Consider the following 15,668-nt stretch of genomic DNA (forward strand, 5'->3'; position numbering starts at 1 on the left):
ATATTAACAAAAGCCCAAAGTCCCTTATGCAACCAAAACAGTTCATAGTTTAGTTGATGTTGAAGAGCCCGATGGTTATTGGGAAGAAACTGTTCCTGAAGCTGAACGTCGCTGTTTTCAGACTCCTACACCTTCTTCACAATTTTAGGAGTGAAATGAGAGCAAGGCCAGAGTGGTGTGGATCCTTTATGATGCTGGCTGCCTTTTTGAGACAGCACCTTCTACAAATCCCTTTGATGGTGGGGAGATCAGTACTTGTGATGGACCGAGCAATGTTCACCACTTTTTGTAATCTCCTTCATTCCTAGGCATTTCAGATGCCCAATCAGGCCATGATGCAACCAGTCAATATGCTCTCTACCATAGATCTATAGACATTCAAAAGAGTTTTCGTTACACACCAAATTTCCTCAATCTTTTAAGGAAGTAGATGCATTGGTGTGCTCTTTATAATTGCATCAATGTGCCGGGCCCAGGGCAAATCTTCAGAGATATGCACACCCAGGAACTTGAAGTTGTTGACTCTCTCCACCACCAACCCGTTGAAGAATCCTTGGCTTCCTTTTCTAAAGTCAACAGCTATTCAATCAGAAGATCAATCTCCCTCCCCTACTGACTATTCATTGCACATAATTCCTCTAACACAGCATTGTCATCGGCAAATCTAAAGATAGAGTTTGAATTATGTCCAGCTATGCAGTCATGGGGAAAGAGTGGAGCAGGGGACTGAGCACACAGCCATGAGATGCCCGTGTTGATGCTTATTGAATGAAGTGTTGTTGCCAATTTGTAGCGAATGTGGTCTGCTTTTAAGGAAGTCATTAGACGAAGGGATTAAAAGTACCATTAGCAAATTTGTAGATGATACTAAGCTGGGGGGTAGTGTGAATTGTGAGGAAGATGCAATAAGGCTGCAGGGTGACTTGGACAGGTTGTGTGAGTGGGCGGATACATGGCAGATGCAGTTAATGTAGATAAGTGTGAGGTTATTCACTTTGGTAGTAAGAATAGAAAGGCAGATTATTATCTGAATGGTGTCAAGTTAGGAGGAGGGGGAGTTCAACGAGATCTGGGTGTCCTAGTGCATCAGTCAATGAAAGGAAGCATGCAGGTACAGCAGGCAGTGAAGAAAGCCAATGGAATGTTGGCCTTCGTAACAAGAGGAGTTGAGTATAGGAGCAAAGAGGTCCTTCTACAGTTGTACCGGGCCCTGGTGAGACCGCACCTGGAGTACTGTGTGCAGTTTTGGTCTCCAAATTTGAGGAAGGATATTCTTGCTAGGGAGGGCGTGCAGCGTAGGTTCACTAGGTTAATTCCCGGAATGGCGGGACTGTCGTATGTTGAAAGGCTGGAGCGATTGGGCTTGTATACACTGGAATTTAGAAGGATGAAGGGGGATCTTATTGAAACATATAAGATAATTAGGGGATTGGACACATTAGAGGCAGGAAACATGTTCCCAATGTTGGGGGAGTCCAGAACAAGGGGCCACAGTTTAAGAATAAGGGGTAGGCCATTTAGAACGGAGATGAGGAAGAACCTTTTCAGTCAGAGAGTGGTGAAGGTGTGGAATTCTCTGCCTCAGAAGGCAGTGGAGGCCAGTTCGTTGGATGCTTTCAAGAGAGAGCTGAATAAAGCTCTTAAGGATAGCGGAGTGAGGGGGTATGGGGAGAAGGCAGGAACGGGGTACTGATTGAGAGTGATCAGCCATGATCGCATTGAATGGCGGTGCTGGCTTGAAGGGCTGAATGGCCTACTCCTGCACCTATTGTCTATTGTCTATTGTAAGTCAAGGATTCAGTTGCAAAGGGATGTGCAGAGATCCAGTTCCCTGAATTTAGCAACAGGTTTGGAGGAGATAATGGCATTGAACACCCAAGTAGTCGTCGATGAACAACAGCCTTACGTATGTGTTTTTATTGTCCAAGTGGTCCAGTGCAGAGTGGAGAGCCAGCAAGATCACATCCCCTGTTGATCTATTGTGGTGATAGGTAAATTGTAGTGGGTCCAGGCTCCTGCTAAAGTATTTGCTATGCGCCATAACCAACCTCGCAAAGCACTTCCACTTTTGTCAGAAGACAGCAGAAAAACTCATTGAAAGATTCTAAATAATGAAGGGCCTGGATGTACTAAATAGAAAGGATCTAGTTCCTGCAGCAGAGATTGGAAATTAGGTGTATGGGTTGAAAGTAACTGTAGGGGAATTGGGGAGATGAGGAAAGGCATTTATCTTAGAAAGTGATGGGTTTAAAAATTCCATGTAATAGTGGTAAAGACAGAAACCATCATCATAATTAAAAAGTGTAAGAAAATAATTGCAGATGCTGGTACAAATCGAAGGTATTTATTTCACAAAATGCTGGAGTAACTCAGCAGGTCAGGCAGCATCTCAGGAGAGAAGGAATGGGTGACATTTCGGGTCGAGACCCTTCTTCAGACTGATGATAATTAATCATAATTATCATAATTAAAAAAGTACTTGGATGTATACTTAAAGAGTCATGGCCTATAGGACTGTGGACTTGTGCTGGATGGTGAGATCAGGTTGAATTATTTTCTTTATTGACATTTTAAGAATCTTGTGCTCTTGCAACAGCATAACATTAAATGATCGTATTATTCCTACTTAATTATCCCAGTTATACATGTTATCCTATGTTATGTTATTTTTCAAAGTCAACATTTTATTCTTTATTCTTGTTCATTATTCTTTAGGTTACAGATTCGCAGAGAGCTCAGTCAATACATCTATTAATTTTGTGGAAGGAACTGCCAATGCTGGTTATACACCAAAAATACACACAAAGAGAGACACAAAATGCTGGAGTAACTCAGCAGGACAGGCAGCATCTCTGGAGAGAAAGAATGGGTGACGTTTCGGGTCGAGACCCTTCTTCAGATTTATTAATTTGTACTATACGTCAGGATTTATATTAAAATTTGGTTTTATAAAAGCATTAAAACTTTGCTTTAATATTACATACAAGCCATTTTCAATCAGATGAAAGACAGCCCCAAATTTAATGAGGCTCTCAAACAACTTCTATATCCTCTTTTCTGCACCTCATTTTCTTGTTGGAAAGCAATTTTCCTTCAACTTAATTTCAAAAATACTCCGAAAGCAAGCCAATGGGAAATATGAACATTTAAAAAATAGCTTATATAATTCTGTCGCAAAACAGTGTGTCATGAGTGAAAGGACACAAGATCAAAAGATTCATCACTTAAAAGCAACATTAAGATCAACAATTGAGCAATATTTTAAAATCTGCATGACTAAATTATAAATCTTTCAAATGTTTGCATTGTTGGACACTATCTGCAATTATCCATTTTCATTTTAATAAACAGTACAATTAAAACCATTAAACATTGTTTTATCCTTAAGTCTGCATTAATCTTGAAATGCAGTCAGGAATGGCATAAAGACTCTGGGCACTTGGCAATATTCAGAACAACATAAAAAGAATGGCTCCAAGTACAAAAAAATAACCTGATTCAAGAGACTAGTAAAGTCAGATTTATGTGGTAACTTCCATAATCTCAAAGTCAGAATTGTGCAGCATTGAGAAAGCCCCTTCAGCCTGTCACGCCTATGTTGATCATCATGCCCAACTGTACCATCACACTTGCCTGCATTAATTGCATATCCCGTTCAAGTTCCTGTCCAGATTCTGCTTTAATGCTACTTTCCTGCTTTCAACACTTCCTCTGATAGCTCATTCCAAATAACTCTCTGAAAAATGTACTCCTCAGATTTAAATCTTTTAAATCGCGTCCCACTCACCTTAAACCTATGCCCTCTAGCTTTAGATACCCTTACCATTGGAAGCAGACCTAGCCCATCCAATCTCCCTGATAACTCAAGCTCCCCCCCACCAAATCCATTCAACAACCGTATGAATATTTTCTGCACCTTCTGTGGCATAATTACACCCTTCCTGTAGTGAGGTGACCAGAACGTCACACAATAGTCCAATTGTAGCCTAATCAGCATTTTGTACAACTACAACATGGCATCCCAACTCTTAAATTCAATGCCTCAGCTAATGAGGACAAGCATGCCATACACCTTCCTCACTACTTTGCTACCTCTGTTCCCATTTACAGGAACTATGTACTGTAACCCAAAATCTGTCTATTTAAAAACACTCCCCAACCCATACTATTCACTGTGTTCTACCTTTGTTTAGCTAAACAAAATGCATAATTTTGAACTTGTCTGAATTAAATTCCACTCGCCATTCCGTTGCCCACTGTCTCATCCAGTTGGTAACCTAAGATAACCCTTTTCAGTGTCTACCACATGACCAGTTCAAGAAAGATGGGAATAGGAAGACAGGACATACAACTGGGTGGCTGAGGGATTGATGATCCTGATAAAAAAAGACAAGGAAAATAAATCAACTAGTTTGTTATTAAATTACCTCATGATAAGCAATCAGAAAATGTGATAAACCACAAAGTGCAAGATTCTCTGGTGAAAAATGACAAGAATGAAAAGTAACAATTAAGTAACACTAAAGATGCTTCCTATTAAGAATAAATAGATGTGGCTGCTGCGGTGAATGTAGGTTACATGAAGAACAAAGCAAGGCTACTGTAGAATTGTACCTTTCCAACTTGAGAGAAGCAGCAGAAAGCACAGTGGTGCAATAACAGTGTTAAGTCGTGGAATATGTGTCAAGCCCTTTCACCTGAAATAAGGTGGTAAGCCATCAAGAAATTTCTAAACTATAACAAAGATTTAAAAGTTACATAGTAGGAAGCCAATTAACTGTAATGCGAGACTTTGCATCTCATGACTAACTTCAACCCTTAAGTTTGCTAGTTTTAAACAAATGAGTGAAAATATAGCCAAATAATTTTCATGTGGAGAAACCCAAGTAATCCTTCAAACCAAAAAAAAGGTTAGCAGGAAAAGGCAGTGCTGAAGTAGCTCAGCAAGTCAGGCAGCATCTGCCGAGAACATTAATAGGTAACATTTCGGGTCAGGTCTGAAGAAGGATCCCAAGTCTAATCATTACCTTTCTATGTTCTTCAGCGATGCTGCATGACTGCTGAGTTAATCTGGCACTTTGTGTCTTATTTTTCTAAACCCAATATCTGCAGTTCCTTATTTCTAAAAAAAATAGCAGGGTTGTTGGACTCAACAGGAAGCTAGGGAGTTTAATACAAGCTGGAGACTGCGCACACAAGTGATTAATATAAATGACAAGCGTTTATAATCACACCTTTAACACGACACATCAAAATCAGTGAACTACAAAAGGTTATCTGATCAAAAACGATTAAAAATGTCTATTTATGATGCATTATAAAAGGACTAAAAAGATTGGTTTTGATGGAGTTTATTTGAGGGGAGGGGGAGAGAAAGAAGAGTTGCAGAATTTCACAGCTTAGTTCAAAATAAAAAGTTGCGACTTGGTGGAACAACTAAATTAGGGATGATTGAGAGGCCAGAATATATGGGGCACAGAAATCCTGTAGTATGGTGCTGAAGATTGAAAATACACAAATTCCCAAGAGAGCCTTTAAAACAAGATGAAGATTTTAAAATTGCGGCTGTTTAAATGGGAGCCAGAAAGTGCAGGGGTGATTGATAAATAAGATCTAGAGCAAATGAAATAGAGCAGCAAGGTTCAGAAGATCATAGGATGAATATAAGTCTGCAAGCTCATCTTGGAGATTAAACATAAACAGCAAGGTTCAGAATGGTGAGACTCAATCTCAGATGTCAGGGAATGCAAAAAAAACTGATTGGGAACAGATTTTGCAGAGATAGGAGGAAGTTGGGGGATTAATATACATTTTTGCTGCATAGTAAGTTGGAGCAAACCTGCTCCCCTTTTACTTAAGGTCAGACGAGTAAAGTGGCGTTAGTAAAGATATTTGCAAAGATAGTGATAAGACTGAGCTGCGTGTCACCAGCATATGCAAGAAAATTATTTTTAAGGCAGATACTACGTAGTAAGTAGATTAAAAATAGAGAAGGTTGAAGAATAAATCTGGGGAACTCCAGGGGTGAACAGAGAAAATATTTTGGGTGATTCTTCCGACCATAATTCGATAGACAAGAATAAAATCAAAAGAAGCTAGCTTCACTCAGCCAGAAACACTTTGGAGGAGGATAACTGAGTCAAGTAGCTGAGAAGGGATAGTTCACCTTGGTCCTATTTGCCACCATCAACAACCATTAATTTGAAACTCAATTAGAGCAACCACAAATTCTGTAACTCCAAGTGCAAGCTAGCCCAAAGGCTTTATACTATCTATTAGCCAGGTGTTGTTGCTCTCCACTTGTCCCAATGAATGTAGTTCAAATAATGTTTACGAAACTCATCATCCAGTTCAAAAGAGTCCATGAGAAAAGTATTCCACCCACCACTCTAAACCATTACCTCCACCACCAGCACAATATAGGTTTAATGCATACCGTCTGAAAAATGTATTGCAGTTATTCACCAACGCATTGCAGTTATTTACTCCAAAAGTACCTCCCAAATTCACTACCTCCACCACCAACTGCAAGGACTGTAGGGTTCCTTTCAAGTTACAAACTATCCTGATTTGGAATGGTATTAATGTTTTTTCATCATCACTGTATTGGAACACCCTTCCTACGAAGAGCAATTCAAGGCAATCACTCATCACCTTCTCAAGGGTAAATGGGAATTGAGAAAAATACTGGATTTGCACATGATGCCCACACGTAGTAAATTAAACAAAATACTGACCAGAATTCTAAATATTGAGAATCGAGAGCCATTTTAAAGTTCTTCAAAAATATTCCCTGAATTTCTGAACGAGCCAATAGTGTTCCTAACTGCACCATCATCCAAAACAAAGCAACAATTCTAAACATGTTATTTTCACTGGATGCTTCATCTTGGCTTCTGTGCCTTTCTATGGCTCTTGCTTTGCATATCATTTCTCTAATACATTTGAATTGAATTGAATACATTTTAATTCAAGTACGTACATACAAGGAATTTGCCTTGGTGCTTTGCTCACAAGTAACAACACGATATACAGTAAACAATTAAGAATAAAATATTATAATTTAAACACGTGAAGAATGAAATAAAATACCAGAGCAAAAGGAGGCTACAGACTTTTGATTGTTGAGTAGAGCTACTGTTCGTGGAAAAAAAAGTTTTTATGTCTCGCTGTGGCTGCTTTGATAGTCAGGAGTCACCTTTTGATGCTTCAAAAAGTTTATGGCCAGGGTGAGAGGGGTCAGAGATGATTGTACCCGCTCGCTTCCTGGCCCTTGCAGTGTATAGTTTGTCGATGGGGGGAAAGATTGCAGCCAACAACCTTCTCGGCTGATCGAACGATGCGCTACAGCCTCCGGATGACATGCTTAGTGGCTGAGCCAAATCAGACCATGGTGGAGAAGGCGAGGACAGACAGACTCTATGATGGCAGTATAAAACTGGACCATCATTGCCTGTGGCAGATTGTGTTTTCTCAGCTGCCGCAGGACGTACATCCTCTGTTGGGCCTTTTTGGCTGTGGAGCCGATGGTGGCCTCCTTTTTAAGAACCCTGGAGATGATGGTTCCAAGGAACTTAAATGACTCCACAGATGTGACTGTGGTGTTGTTGATGGTGAATGGGGGGGAGGAGAGGGGGGGGGGCTCTCCTACAATATCTTAAAACCATAAGTACATTCTTTCTTTGGCTAGATTGTTTTGCTTATCGCCTGGTCATTCAAGTTACAAATGTTTAGTTAGAAAAGTTGACTTTGGGAATGTATCTATCTTGCATGCTTAGGATTGTTCCTTTAAAAGTGCTCTATTTATCTTTTGGTTCACTCAATTTATTTTCTTTAGTTGCCTTATTTAATCAAATTTCAGTCTGATATACTTCACGTGCATGACTCCTATAAAGTTATCAATTTTATCAAATTTGGATTGTTTTCTCTGGAGCCTTGGAGGCTGAGGGGAGACATGATGGAAGTTTATAAAATTAGGAGAGGTATAGATAGGGTAGACAATCAGAACCTTTTTACCCATGATGGAATTGTCAAATCTAGAGGGCATAGCTTTAGGTTGAGAGGGGGAATGTTTAAAAGACTTGCAGGGATAAGAAAATGAATATGTAAGGAATGCAGGGATATGGATCATGCACAGGCAGGTGGAATTTGGCATCATGTTCAGTGCAGATATTATGGCCAAAAGAGCCTGTTCCTGTGCTGTAGTGTTCTATATTCTATTTGTCGTCATTCTTTCCAACAGATATGATTTGTGATGCTACCTGCCTCCATCCTCATGCAGTACATCCCAATTTCAGTCACCTACTGGGTGAAAAAAATCTTACTTTCCAAAAATCCTGCCCTTTACCTTAAATTCATGCCCTCTATTTATAGACACCTCTTAAGAGGAAGTTTCTACCATGTACCTTACCCTTGCCCCTCATGAGTTGTATACTTTAAGTTCCCCTCAGCCTCTTTTCTCTAGGAAAGCTAAACCAAGCGTTTTTACTATCTTCTTAGATGAAACATGCAATCCAAACAACATCAGATGAATCTTATCTGCAGTCTCTCGAATACAAACAATTTTTCCATGAAATATCAACCAGAATGACACATATTCTTCAGTTGACTTAATTAATATTTTATATACCTGTATCATAACTTCCTTGTTTTGATATTTTATCTCTTGGCAATTGAAAGCAAGTCTTGTATATTTTTCAACCACCTTAACACCTTGTATTGCTTTTTCAAGGATCCTTGGACATGTACACTAACAAATTTCTGTTTGGCTTTTAGTTTTAGAGATATAGCATGGAAACGGGTCGACGCTGACCAACGATCACCCATATACTATACACGCATCACCTGTACGTTGCTGGAATAAGGGAGGGAACAGGAGCACGTGGAGAAAACCCACACTGTCACAGGGAGACTCCGTACAAACAGCGCCCAGAATCAGGATTGAACTTAGGTCTCTGGCACTATAAGGCAGCAACTCCACTGCTGCACCACTGTGTCTTCTTCAATACTTCCTCCTACTTTGATTGTGTAGGTCCTAGCCTTATTGCAACACCTCACATTTCAGGATTAAATTTAATCTGCAACTTCTCTCTTCATTTGCCAATATTGTTCTGTAGCCAAAGGCTACTTATCAACATTGAACATTTGTCTTATCTGCAAATGCTAATCTTACCTCTTACATCCAGAGTCCGAAATCTGATTTGCATAATTATAAGATGAATGTCCACATGACATGTTCATTTGAAAATAGACACAAAATGCTGGAGTAATTCAGCGGGACAGGCAGCATCTCTTGAGAGAAGGAATGGGTTATGTTTTGGGTCAAGACCCTTCTTCAGACTGAGAATCAGCGGAGAGGGAGACATAGAGATATGGAAGGGTAAAGTGTGAAAACACAGATCAAAGAGGATTCTGATCTAAGAAAATGTAGAATCGTTCATTGTTGGCTGAGGGGTAGGTGACAACGAAGCATACAATCAGTAAAATTTAATCAGGAAGACAGTGAAACTAGTCGGAGAACTAGGACCGGGGAAGGACAGAGAGCTTCCGACACATAACTTGTTAATTTATTGCTTCTTGCTTCATACTCGTGTGTGTTATATCTTTGTGTCTTCTACCCATTGTCTGATCTGGAATGATTTTTTTTCCCTGCTGAACCCACCTCGCTTCACACAATCCTGATCCAATTTAACTAAGATTTTATTGCAGTGTGAATGTTCCTTTGGTCTAATGTTATTTCTCTTTTATAGACTATTTCTTTTTTATAAGCCCATTTTGTTCCTTATAAACATTGTTACTCTTATATCATGTTGCGAACAACATTGATTACCTCAATCCTTTCTTTTCCTTACCAATGGAAAGGGCAAATTGGTGCCTTCTAACCTCCAGTTTTGATTTATGTATCTTTCTCAAAATAAAATCAAAGTCAAGGTTTCAACATGCAGAATTGACGATTTATTTACTTCAGGGGATGAATAAAATGAAAATATATCCCAGTTTACAAACAAGACAAAAGTATCTGACATTGCTCGAGCTCATATGCCCGAGGTTATAAATGTTTTGAAAATCCAGAGTGGACTGATGGATCAAAATTTTATATTTACAGGCCAAAGTTTCTCTCAATCTGGAGTACTTGTAAAGCATTAAGTATCTACAGGAAGATTACGATCTGAAATCAAGAACAGTTCCTGGAACTGCAGGTTCCTTCCTCCTTGTGGTGCCAGGAACCTACCAAAGTGCAATAAACAGAACACCTAAAACAACCATCACATGCTCAGCAAATATTTAAGTCGAACACTTACCACTAACAGCTTTTTCATAATTTTTGCCTAGATTTACGAGATTCCGTAATCCTGGATTAAACTGTTCCATTACAGTCTGAAGGAAACAGAAATGTTTATTGTAACATTTATATGTATTATTTTCATTATAAGCTTACTGAAATTGTGGGTGACATTTGCATGATTTTGATTGTAATAAATTTGAATCTGAAAGGAAAGTATATAAATGGGAACAATTGTAGCATCATTGTGAAATGACAATACAATTGTACATTTGCATTTATGCTTAAACACCAGCATTTCAGCTTTAAGCACACTTGATACTTTGCAGCTTTCTGTAGAGGGAGCCATAATTGCACCAACCATTTGATTACAAAAGTAAAATAACACCAAAAAATATTAGTAACAATGTTTAATCATTTCTTGACACAAACCCCACATTTAAAACACCCAAATAACCCAATTAAAGATACAATGCTACAAACCTACAATGCTCTCCACAAAAGAGAATCATTCATATTTTATAAAAATATTAACCTCAATCAATTCAATAGTGGTATTGTTGTTTTATCGGTATCCTGGGTGCAAAAAAAAAGTACCATAAAGGAGAGATCAACATTCAAAAAATTATACTCAAACCTGTTTGATATCTAAATCTGTGCCCAGAAATGTTTCAGCCAAAATCAATTCACAGATTACATGCTGCAGCACTATTTGAGCAATAATTAAAAAAAAACAGAAAGCAATTCAAACAAGCTTGCACCAGACCCCGAGGTTTGATCTCAATTCCCTTAAGCTTCAATCCAATTCAGCAACTTCCAGGCTAATATTTCTTTAAACTGAGTTGGTTTGGATGAGTGGAAAGAAAATGCATCTTTTAATTAATATAGTTCTTCCACCAATAGTATTTTGGATGATGCATCAAGTATCAATTGTGTCACTGAGTGGAGCTTCCTGGAGAAAAAAAAGATGACTCAAGGTTTGGACTCCCTAAATTGCCCCAAGGTTGAAGAAACTTCTATTCAGGACATAATAATTTCACCAATGACAGGCACAAGTACATTCCCTGCGTTACCACTCATCTACCTAACCCACCAATGTATACCACAGAGACACATGAGACTGGAGATGCTGAAATCTGGAACAAAAAAAAAGCCAGACGCCCTCAATGAGTCAAGCAGCATCTTGATAGTCGACATTTCTGGTCAAGATCGGGAATTAGGACAGTATGTGCAGAGGGAAGATAGCCTGAATAAAGAGGTGAGGGGGGATTGTGACAGTTTGTGACAGTTTGGTGATAGGGACAATTTGGCAATAAGGTGAGGAAGGGCGTGTTTTAAGACACGCTTAAGGGTGAGAGGTGGAGCAGGGAGAATAAAAATGGGCAGACAGAGTTAGACGGGGAAAGAGGAGTGGGGGAGGTAGAAAGAGGTTGGAAACTTACGTGGAACAAAACAAGGGGTGGTTGATGGGCAGATGGGAACCAGATGGAGGAGTTAGGAAATGTGAACCAAGGGAGATGAAACCTGGGTGAATCAGTGTGAAGTTAATGGCACACAGAACCAGTTGGGGGAAGTGTGCCAAAATTAGGAAAAGAATGGGGAATAAATGGAAAAGATCAACAAAGTGAGAGAGAAGGGAGTAAATGTAGGGATAAGCAGTGTACCTTCACCAGAAAAGTGCCAGGGGTCAGGAAAGGATAGGTGGATGGGTGTACCAAGGGATCACAGGGAGAATGGCACCTACAGCCCAGGTGGTGGGGGAGGGGGATTGGCGGAGGGGGAGGGGGTTTGGCAGGGGGGATGATTTGGCGGGGGGGCGGGATTTGGCCGGGGAGGGGGGGGATTTGGCCGGGGAGGGGGGGGATTTGGCCGGGGAGGGGGGGGATTTGGCCGGGGAGGGGGGGGATGATTTGGCCGAGGGGGGGGATGATTTGGCCGAGAGGGGGGGGGATGATTTGGCTGAGGGGGGGATGATTTGGCCGAGAGGGGGGATGATTTGGCCGAGGGGGGGGGAATTATTTGGCCGGGGGGGGGATGATTTGGACGAGGTGGGGGGGGGTGATTTGGCCGAGGGTGGGGGAGATGATGGAGGGATGATTTGGTTGAGGGGGGGGGGAGATGATGGGGGGATGATTTGGCCGAGGGGGGGATGATGGGGGGATGATTTGGCCGAGGGGGGGGGGATGATGGGGGGATGATTTGGCCGAGGGGGGATGATGAGGGGATGATTTGGCCGAGGGGGGGGATGATTTGGCCGGGGTGGGGGATGATGGGGGGATTTGGCCGGGGTGGGATGATGGGGAGATTTGGCGGGGGGGAGGGGTGGAGATTTGGTCGGGGTAGGGGGGATTTGGTCGGGGGGATGGAGAATTGGTGGGACCCCACAGCAGCCATTTATACCATATCTTCCAGTCATTAATTTAATACCTAATAAACCATTGCTATCAGAACTCAGCAATGGTTCTACATTGTTCATCATAACATTCATCTTCAACCGCAGTCATTGTTTTTCCCTCAATTCTCCCAACTCATGCCTCAATATGGCATACACTAACTGGTACCGGGACTTTACATCATAAATGATTTTTGAATAGTTTCAGTTCCCACAATGCCCTTTTGATATACTGGACAGTTCTTGTATGTTGTGTCAATGTGCTGCAGAGCACTATTTACAAAGCAGGACGCTGACATCAATTCAGTCGATTGCAAAACTTCACCCCCACTATACAAAAATAATGGAATAGGCAGATCTCCATGTCCTTGAAGAGATAATCTCTATAAATATATGACCCGTTTATGGTTTAAACTAGAGTACGGAGACCTGGAAATTTTTAAATGTTCACGCAAATATATATCAAAGCTGCATTGCACTATGACTAGATGAATCAATCATCTCCTCTATAGCTCGTCCCTTGGTGGAGCCAAAACAACAAAGCTAATTTGCCAAGACCAAAGGTGTGTGTTTTAAAGCAAGAAAAATAATGTTTGCCTTAAATAAACAATTATCAGGACATATGTGGTGACAATCCGGCTGTATATATATGATATGATATGATATGATAATCCCAACCAATTGCACAGCCTACTTATGGTTCAAATTCCCCTCAACAACCTACGAATCAAGAGATCAGACCAGATTGTTATGAACTTCTGTAGGAAGTATAATCTTCTAGATTAAATTTTAACATAGCTCCCTAAACTTTCTTGGATGATTGCAAGAGATGCCTTGGCAGGATATTTATGAAAGAGCATGGGAATTATCCCTGGCATCTGGTTAATATTTAACACTCAACCAGTAACAGTAAAAACAGAATAACTTAACTAATAACAGAGAATATAATCACATTATGGGACCCTGCTGTGTATGCGACATGACAACAAAGGACTTCATTGGATGTGAGACATCCTGGTGTGAAAAACACTACAACATCCAAATCGCACTTTTAACTTGGGTGAAAAATGCAGGAGTATCTCAGCACAGACCAGGAAGCATTTTGTGCAGTTTCTTTTAACTCCATGCATATGTTTCCAATTCAGATATCCAAGGGACAGGCTGAGTTGTCAATTACAGATCCAACGAGGCATTTTAAAATCATTTTGATTGAACACAAATCCATACTTAGACAACAAAAATGCAAGATTTTATTTATTACACAATCCAATATTAATGTACTTAGTTGTAAAACTTTTGAGACATAAGGAACTGCAGATGCTGGTTTATATTTTTTAAAAAAGACACAAAGTGCTGGAGTAACACAGCAGGTCATAGAAAACATAGGTGACATTTTCAACCAGGGCCCTTCTTCAGACTTTTGAAAATGATTTTTGTTGGGAGGGGAGGGGCATTTATGTGGAAATTAAATTGTTGCGGATAATACAAACGTAAAACCTCAGTTTCAGCTTTTACACTTAGAACAAAGTTGCCTCGGTTAAGGAAAAGAAGCTTCAGAAGACGGCCTTTGGCGAACTTTGAGAGGAAAAAAAAGTGATAACTGCGACATAATAAACCCCCCACTTGCTGCCTTTCCACGTCCGCAAACACACCCAGCACGAAAAGGTGACTAAACAGGTAGGCTGAGTACACAGAGTGGGAAGCGATACCCACCCCTTTTATGACCTACCATTAGTCTCATCACATTCCCAGCTCTATTAAATTAGACAGATCCACATTCGGTGAGCTTAAAATGATTGTTAAAGTAAGTTTATTTAAGGCTGTACTTTGTTAAACAGCCCACGTACCTCCCTCAGGTGAGCAGCAACTCACCTGTGCCACCACCCCACAGCAGAAACGCCGCCGGCCTTTACCAGATAACGAATAAAACTATTTCATAAAAAATATTTTAGTTTAAAAGCATGCTTTTTTTTTGCTGGGGTCCTCACCTTGTACGTGCTCTCCGTGAGCCTGTTGATATCCTCGGGTTTGTGAGACATAGTTATTTTCTTAAACCCCTGGCAACGTCGCCCCTAGCAAAATTAAACCGAAAAATACAAACCGATAGCCACCGAAAGGTGTTGTCTGAGGAAAGGGTATGGAGTTTGACAACGTTGGGGGGTAAACGAGGTCGTCGGTTCGCTGAGGAGATCCGCTCGACGGCGCGACTGCTCGAGCTCCTGTCAAACTTCTGCCCGCCGCCAGCTCCCCGCTGACGTCACCCGCTCTCCTCTCCCCGCCCCCCCCCCCACCCCACAGCGCAGGCGCCGGGGCCCCAACCGTAAACCCATCCACGCGCGTCTCGGCCGCAATGCCGCCCGGGATTTGTAGTCCCCTTGTTCGAACCGCAGAGTGATGAACTAACTCAGCTGCTGAGGCAAATGGTGGATAAATGAAAGGTAGACACAAAATGCTGGAGTAACTCAGCGGGTCAGGCAGCATCTCTGGAGAAAAGGAATGGGGACGTTTCGGGTCGAGACCCTTCAGATAAACGAGGCAGGTACTATGCCTCATATGTTACTATGAACGAGGCAGGTCTATCTTCGGTGTAAACCAGCATCTGAGGTTTTCCTACATGCTTCCCAGATGTTATCAGGTAACTGAACCATCCTACCGACAAGTAGAGAGAGGTCCTGACCTCCCATCTACCTCACCTCTCGGACTATCATTAATCAGTCTTTACTGGACTTTATCTTGCACTAAACCTTATTCCCTTTATCATGAACTCTGTGGACGGTTCATTTGAGATCATGTACAGTCTTTCCGCTGATTGGTTGGCACACAACACAAAGCTTTTCACAGTACCTTAGTATATGTGACAATAAACTAAACTAACTAACAACGTTTAAGAGACATTTGGACTGGTTTAGTTTAGTTTATTGTCACATGTACCAAGGTACAATGAAAATATTTTTGTTGCATGCTATCCAATCAGCGGAAAGACTATACATGATT

At 40.9% G+C, this 15,668-nt stretch overlaps 1 protein-coding gene across 2 annotated transcripts in view; it reads right to left on the reverse strand.

Moving 5' to 3' along the window:
• baiap2l1a (BAR/IMD domain containing adaptor protein 2 like 1a) overlaps positions 1 to 14,890 on the reverse strand; it is a 98,226-nt gene extending 83,336 nt beyond the window's left edge. For both annotated transcript variants that reach the window (XM_078418084.1, XM_078418083.1), the window contains exons 1-2: positions 14,663 to 14,890; positions 10,302 to 10,377 (exon numbers count right to left, since the gene is read on the reverse strand). In XM_078418084.1, the coding sequence (XP_078274210.1) occupies positions 10,302 to 10,377; positions 14,663 to 14,713 (127 nt within the window). In that variant the 5' untranslated portion in view covers positions 14,714 to 14,890. The remainder of the gene's footprint in view (positions 1 to 10,301; positions 10,378 to 14,662) is intronic.
• Positions 14,891 to 15,668: the final 778 nt, after the last annotated feature.

This window comes from Rhinoraja longicauda, chromosome 21 (genome assembly GCF_053455715.1).
Source record: "Rhinoraja longicauda isolate Sanriku21f chromosome 21, sRhiLon1.1, whole genome shotgun sequence".
In the NCBI taxonomy this organism is placed as follows: Eukaryota; Metazoa; Chordata; class Chondrichthyes; order Rajiformes; family Arhynchobatidae; genus Rhinoraja; species Rhinoraja longicauda.